The 8,115-nt window shown below is 43.4% G+C and overlaps 1 protein-coding gene across 9 annotated transcripts in view; it reads right to left on the reverse strand.

Moving 5' to 3' along the window:
* Window positions 1-7,565, reverse strand: part of CLTA (clathrin light chain A) — a 43,740-nt gene extending 36,175 nt beyond the window's left edge. For all 9 annotated transcript variants that reach the window (XM_023744020.1, XM_023744021.1, XM_023744018.1 and 6 more), the window contains exon 1: window positions 7,162-7,565. In XM_023744020.1, coding sequence (XP_023599788.1) covers window positions 7,162-7,372 — 211 coding nt within the window. In that variant the 5' untranslated portion in view covers window positions 7,373-7,565. The remainder of the gene's footprint in view (window positions 1-7,161) is intronic.
* Window positions 7,566-8,115: the final 550 nt, after the last annotated feature.

The following is an 8,115-nucleotide window of genomic DNA, read 5'->3' on the forward strand; positions in this document are numbered from 1 at the left end:
CGCTTCATGGCATAATGACCATTTGCATATTACATCTTTGTTATATAGAATAGGTTATGTAGAACTTGCATTATTTTGACCAATTTTTTTCAAACTGCAATGACATTTTATCGAATGGAGTAGGAGAGGAAAGATGAAAGAAGAGATGAACCTAAAGGATTTAAGAACTCAAGTAATAAAAGGAATGCCAAGCACTTAGTATGGGCCAACATCAGGAGGCCCTCCGAGGGCAATATATGAAAATATTTCACACAGCTTTCCTCTAAGGGTAGGTGCTCTCAGCCTCATGCTTTCCTTTTAACAAGCAAAGATTTCATCAAACCACTCCTCTGGTCTTGGTTCCTAACTAATTACAGGCATCCTCTTTTTTATTGAACTTCACAAATATAGTGTTTTTTACAAATTGAAGGCAAAACCCTCAACCATAATAAAAAAGATTACGACTCCCTTTACTGTAATACTTGCTTTATTGCAGTGGTCTGGAATCGAACTGGCAATATCTTCGGGGAATGCCCATAAATCCGACTTTAACTGCCCATTTTCCAAATCAACACTAACGTTTTACCCATTCTTTTAGTTCTCTTGCTTCTCCCAATTACCATCCCCTTGGCTTTGAGAGTACTGAAAACTTTTACTGATCATTTCCCCAGCATGTCTTCTTGATACCAAAACATTCTGTTTTTTAAAAAAGGAAAATGGAGACAGAAGAAAATACCATGTAATTTCATTACTCAACCCCTTGGTTTCTATCCTGTTGGTTAATCTAATGTGTATAGATGAAATTTTTCAGCAAAACTGGACTCCTAAAACATAACTTTTTTTTAGTAATCCATTCTTCTATATCATTAAATTCTCAACTTTAGTAGGATGAAGACACCTACTGCTTATTGCTTCTAATGTGCCAGGCTCAGTATTAAACACTTTATATACATTAAGTTTTAATCCTCACACAAACTTTTATGTATCATCACTTTACAAATGACCTTAGAACAGGGGTGGGCAACCTTTTTGTGAGTGCGTGCCAAAACCAGCAAAATCTCTGACTCAAAATTCTTCTGCGTGCCAACCCTAATTTTTTGAGAACATGTTACGCCTACTTGATATCTCTTAAGGTGTATGTATGTGAAGAACCTTGAAGAAATAATAAAATTCATCCGAGCGACAAAAACACAGCATATGATGATGAAAGAAAGATACATTTATTTTTTAATGTATACATGTACACTGATAGTCCGACAGAAAACTTGGACTCCGTTTGATATTATCAGTGGGACTTTTGCTGCTGCATCACTGATGACAGAGATTTTACATCAGGTTTATATTTTGTGACCTTGAGATATGCACGAGCTACTACTTTCATCCGTCAGGCTACTCCTATTACGAGACTTAACAAAATTCATCACTGAGAACAAAGATTCACAAGCGTATGTGGATGAAACCAAAACACTGGTCGGATCTAGGAAGGCAGGGAGAGTTAAGGCAGAGGCATAGAAATTGCTCTTTCCCTCTCTCGTTAATCCATGTCTATGGTCTTTAAGATAACTTGTTATGTAAAATTATTTATTTATCTAAGATGCACCTACACTGAATTTATCTGAAAAATAAAAAAGTCGATATTAAGAAAAAATTGTAAATGGAAGATTATAAGAGAGGGTTTCGCGTGCCAGCAAGAGTTACTGGCGTGCCACGTTTGGCACGCGTGCCAGGGGTTGCCCACCCCTGCCTTAGACTATGCATAAGGCTCCTTGAAATAAGGTATTCTTGAAGGGGCAGATAATTGATGACACTATTTTCTCTTAAATTTATTTTTTTGTTTAAAGATGTAAGAAAAATATTAAATGCATGTATTGTGAAATAACCAGCCTTTAAAAAGTGGTGTAATACCTGAGCAAGCCAGGAAGTCAGAGGAAAGATCATCTGATAAATGAACACAAACTGCAGGATCTAAGCATTTACCAACACACTTCAGCTTTACTCTGTTTCAACTGCTGGCTATGAATCTGTAGGAGGGAGACATTGATGTGAGAGAGAAACATCCATCCTCTGTACACGCCCTAACCGGGAATTGAACCAGTAACCTAATTACTCCTACAGAGTAATGCTTTATTTATGATAGTAATTGAACCAGTAACCTAATTACTCCTATGCTTTATTTATGATAGTACAAAAAATCAGTTTCTCATAGTTTTTGTCATGGCTTTTTATACTCCAAGCTGTTTGTGCATCCACCTACCCATATAATTATTAAAAATACTCTATAGCCCAGGCAGCATGGCTTGCTCAGTGGTTGAGCATCGACCTATGAACCAGGAGGTCATGGTTCAATTCCCATTCAGGGCACATGCCTGGGTTGTAGGCCTATCTCCAGAGTGGGGTGTGCAGGAGGCAGCTGATCAATGATTCTCTCTCATCACTGATGTTTCTATCTCTCTCTCCCTCTCCCTTCCTCTCTGAAATCAATAAATAATAATAATAATGATAAATAATAAAAGTACTCTATAAACTTTTGGAAATATAAAGTTCACCAAAAAACTAATGAAAGTATTTGGGAGGGGGTGGGGGATATTAAACTGAACCTCAGTAATAAATTTATTGATGTAGAATTGCTGGGCCACAGGATATACATTTTAAATTTTAAAGGTTTCTAAACACCAATCATGTGCCCCATTTCTCAGACCTTCACTGAGACAGTTTTATAATGTTTTAAAATTTTTGCTAATTTGATAGCAAACAAAAAAACCACACCTTAAGGTGGCTTTGTTGTGCTGATCTTATTTCCTATGAGGTAATTAAAAATCTGACACTTGATTTTCTTTTTACTGATCTGCCTGTTCTGCCCATTTTTATCTCTAAGTATTCTCTCTGTATGAATTATTCCTCTCATACTACAAGTGTTTACCCCATTTACTTTTTATATGGTTTATGATATTTAACACCTAAAACTTAACTTGTATGTAGACAATATCAATTTTCCCTTTATGATTTCTGTATCTGCTTTTATGCTAAAGGCTTTTCCTATTCCAAGATAAATATTCACTTTTCTCCTGGTACTTGGGGGGAAAAAATCCTCTCTTTAATCCACCCAGAATTTATTTTTGTGTAAGACAGAAAAGAAATGATTTTTAATCCTAGAGCCTACAAGCCAGATGGACATTCTGGTTAATAAATTACAGCTAACACACCAACTATTCAGTTAATATATTCCAGCCCAGGGCCATTCCCAAAAGGAAAGTCTTTGATCACTATTCCATCACAAAACTAAGAGCAGTTCTCATCCCATACCTCCTAGGTCACATGCTATCTGTCCTTTGGGTCTGAAGACTCTTCCAAACCCACTGGCAAATGCTTTGAACTCTGATACCTTACCACTGTACTTACATCCAACTGGCCCAAGTCAAAGGACCGTCTGTTGCTACAGAAAAATGCAGAAAGGACATTAGGGCGCCTTAATTTATTAGGACAACTAAGCTAAGCAACCTGATGCTCCAGAAGGAAACTGTCTAGGGCAGCAGTCACCAATCTTTCAGACCTCACGGACCACCAGTAGTCCGCCGACACCAGTTGGCGAGCACTGGTCTAGGACATCCAGACAGAAACAAGGGTCAGAATATGATTCCAGAGATGAAAGACTCTTTGTCCCAAACCCACCTTCCACCTCTCAAACCTTTGAAGTCAAGCAGACCAGGGTTTGAATACAGTGGAGCCATGTATTAGCTTAAATGCTATGTTAGGATCATTGTTTAAATTCCATGATGATAAGTTCTCATCTGAAATAGAATGACACTACCACTTAGAACCTGGCACAAAGTAAATGGGTAGTACTACTAAATACCATGCATGAGATTTCCTTGAACTTATCAGCTTCACCACTACCAAGAAAATTATTCTCCATCTCCAGCTTTCCTTTAAAATTCATGTACCTCCGTTTCCTTCTCCTCCAAGAAAGAACCTGACAGAAACATACCAAATAGTGCCTCATTGCCATACTCCTTTAGTAGCTCCTTAATCACCTCTTATTTTCCTCCCTCCTGAATGCAGGTTTTCAACAGCTCTAGAATTAGGCTGCCTCTTTCCTGACCACTTGTTCTTCCTCAATATCCCTGGAACCACTTCACCAGGCTTGTTACCTCCCATCTTTAAACCTATGTATGCATCCTTTCCACCTCTCCTAATAACTGAGGGAATCATCCTGGATTTAAGCCTAATCCCTCTGGTTTCTGCCTGCCCCCATCCTCCATGGGCCTTTCCCCCAAGGTCGAAGGAGTTCATGTATGCTCCTCAATCTGTTAGAGCAGTGGTTCTCAACCTTCCTAATGCCGTGACCCTTTAATACAGTTCCTCATGTTGTGGTGACCCCCAACCATAAAATTATTTTCGTTGCTACTTCATAACTGTAATTTTGCTACTGTTATGAATCGTAATGTAAATATCTGATATGCAGGATGTATTTTCATTGTTACAAATTGAACATAATTAAAGCATAGTGATTAATCAAAAAAGCAATATGTAATTATATATGTGTTTTCTGATGGTCTTAGGCGACCCCTGTGAAAGGGTTGTTCGACCCATAAAGGGGCCACGACCCACAGGTTGAGAACTGCTGTGTTAGAGCCTCCTGCCTTTAGGAGGATACAGAGCTCCCTCCTAAAATCTGTTTCCTCAATACACTCCCTGAAAGCCCATAGGCCTTGTAACACCCTTCTCTCCCTACTTCCAAAAAATAATAGTAGCTAGGTACTGTGTGTAGTAATAGTATACTGTGTGTAAGCACCTTACAGGTGCTTTCTAATGTACTCCTAGCAACCCTATGTAGTGTATGTTTTGCACCTTTTACAAAAGAAAAAACGGAGTCAAGGCATTGGCGGCTATATAAGCTGCCTGAAAAGCTATACTGACACAAGCAGTCTAGGACAGCACAGAATCTTGAGAGAGACAGTGCGAGAGAAAAGAGGGAGGGGGAGAGAGGAAAAGAAAGGGAAAAAGAGGGTGAGGAAGAGTGAGAGAAAAGGGAGAAAAAAAAAGGTCTAACTAGTTCTCTAATCCCCCAAGGAAGTGCTGACCGCTGCACTATTACCAACTCCAACTACACTGTCAGAGATCAGGCTTTAAATCACTAAATGCTTAGTTCACTAAGAAAGCCCTTCCTAGGAACTAAGTCAGCAATCATCCCTTCCTTCCCTTTGCTGAAAGCTTAAAGCACCAAAGACCCATGAGTCTAACTCTATTTTCTCCCTTTTATCTTTTCAAACTGCCAATCACCAAGAATGGACATTTTTGCCCATTTTTCTGTGAGTATCTATGTCCAGACCCCCTGCTAGGCACTGTGGATACAACAGTGAGCAAGAGGTAACACCGTCCTTGAATCAGGACAGTCTCCTGACTATGGGTCCTACTTCGCCCAACACTGTCCTACCCAGGGCAGCCACAACTGCTTTTCAGAAATGACAATCTCTTATCCCAGTACATCCCTGATGAAACTGCAACGGAGTATGATACCGTGAAAGAGTGGGGAAACGGCTCAGCTATTAACTTGCCCTTAAGCAAGTAAGTTCTCTGTAGGGCTCATTTTCTCTTCTATTAAATGAGGGAGGTAAACTAAGGACCTAAAAAAAAAAAAAGTACATTTTATGATTCTTAGGCAAATGTTAAAGACCACGCAAGAACAAAAGAACACCTGTATCACTTTAAAGCCAACTTCATCTCCCAGCCACAACCCAGTTCAGTCTAACCTGCTAGCTATAAACTGCATTTTCAGGTATATTACACATTGTCACATATGGGGGACAGATTGATAGGAGGCAGCATGGTATAGTATAAAAACCCAGAGACTGCAAACGAGCAGTCTCCCCACGTCCACGCCCCCCCGCCCAAGATTCTGCTTGGCTGGCACAGTAATTTGAGATTTCTGAGTCTGAATGCTTTTCTGAAGAGCACCATTCTAATGCACCAAAGACTCAGTCTCCAACACTTATTATCTCACACCAGCATGTTTCTCTCATTTACGTTAATTGCTTGGCCCCTTAAAGTAACTCCCATTTGCCCCACGAGTGCCTTATTCTCCTTTAATGAGAATTTTTAAAAAGTAAATGAAAGCCCTGACCACGTAGCTCAGTTGGTTAGAGCGTCCTCCTGATATACCAAGGTTGCAGGTCCGATCCCTGCTCAGGACACATACAAGAATCAACCAATGAACGCATAAATGGAACAACAATCCTTGTTTCTCTCTCTAAAACCAATCAATAAAAAAGTGAATGAAAAGCCACGTCTCACTTCCAGCTAATTTCCTCCTTCCCTATATAACTTAAAAGATTTCTGCCACTCATCCTTTCCTCCCACCATGACAATCCGAAACATCACACACAGATAAGGCATTAAATTAAAAGGGTCAAATTGGCACACCGCTTTTTGCTTGATTTTTTTTTTTTCCAGAAAGCTTGGCTGGGGAAAGGCCACACATCTCTCTCTATTCGCCTCCTTCTCATCTTTCGTTCTGCTTAGGCAATCCTGCCTAACAAAGCCATGTCCAGCGCAAGCAGAGTTCCTGCAGTCCTACCGTCATACGTTCGAAAAATGGCAAAACTCTCACCCCTCTTTGGCCGGCTTCTTTCTCCAAGGCTAGACCATCTTTCCTGAGTTTCCTGTTCACTCCTTTTTCCTCCCCATAACCCAACATTCTGTACACCGTCCGTGCTTAAGCGCATCATTGCCATTTTTGTCTGTGTGTGTCTGAAACGATACTGTTTTTTTCCTGCCCTCCTTTCCTAATAACTGGTCCCGTGCTGGGCTCGGACTGGCCTGCAAGTCTGGCCAAACTGCGCCAATGCGGCTGTGCTTCCGAGGCCGGGCTCCCAGCAGAGCCAAGTGCTCAATGAACAGTCCCGGAACGGAACGAGCTCCTTCGGGCTCGTCGGCGTGACTGTCACCCTATTTGCTTTGCTTTCTTCCTCAGCCCGCGCCCAGGAGCGCTCACACACACCCACAGGTCGGCGCAAGCGTCCCAAGCCTAGGTTTCTTGCATGACTGGGCCGGGGTCTCGTTTCCTCTCTGCCAACTCCTCAGCCTCCCGGTTCCGCAAAGAACAAGTTACACGGAGCTCTCGTATCCACTGAGGGCCGAGCTTCCAGACCAGTCCTCCCGCCCCAAACGCGCCCGCACTCTCACCCGGACTCCCCGGCGGCTCGCCGTGCGGCTGGGGCCCAGGGGCGCCGCCGTCGAGGATGGCGAAGGCCTCGTCGTTCTCGATGCCCGCAATCTCGCTCTCCTGCTGCGCCAAGAAGGCCGCGGCCGGGTCTTCTTCGCCGGCCACTCCGTTCCCCAGAGCGGGGCCGCCGGGAGCGCCGGCGGGGGCGCCGAACGGATCAAGTTCAGCCATGGCGGGCAGTTCAACGGCACAGACACCGACGCTGAGACACACCGACAAACCCACCGACACCGCGCCCGGCAGCAGCCTCTGTGGCGGCGACTGCTCTCGGAGGACAAGCTGGAGGAGTGAGAAGGCGGAAGCGGAAATCCTGCCCCCATATCCGGTTGGTCTAGACGAGGTTGGCGAGCCGAAAAGGTAACAACCAATCAGAGGACGGCAATTGCTCAAGAGCTACCCAATCAGCAGAAGGAGGGGCGGGCCCCCGAGGAAAACTCGTGACTTGAGTTGCTCGGGGGAGGGGAGTGGGGCGTGAGAGCTCCAAGCCCCGTGGGCTCTAGAAAGGCGGAAGTAGCGCTTGACTTAAAGCAGCCATTGAGACTTCACCGGCCTCGTCCCGACACCTCGGAGGGGACGCTAGTGCTGAACCCGGCGTGAGGTGAAGTCAGGACGGCGATGATACCAGACAGAACCTTCTGGAGCTGTTACATTCTGTAGCGATCACCTGGTTCATAGGAAACTGAGGCCTCTGTGTGGGAAGGGAGGCAGTGGTCCTGGCTCCTCCATAATGGCACTAGCCACAACGCTTATATGTACACACCTTTCCCAGCGACGGACTTGTTTTTGAAGTTCCGTCCGTGTTTTAAAGCAGGGACATGTTTATAACCTGGTTAATCTTGTCTACACCGTAGGAACGCTATAGAGGGGTTCCAGTTTGTCATGCTCATGTAGAGGAGGGAAGCTCATGCAGCAGC

This window comes from Myotis lucifugus, unplaced genomic scaffold (assembly GCF_000147115.1).
Source record: "Myotis lucifugus unplaced genomic scaffold, Myoluc2.0 scaffold_424, whole genome shotgun sequence".
Classification (NCBI taxonomy): Eukaryota; Metazoa; Chordata; class Mammalia; order Chiroptera; family Vespertilionidae; genus Myotis; species Myotis lucifugus.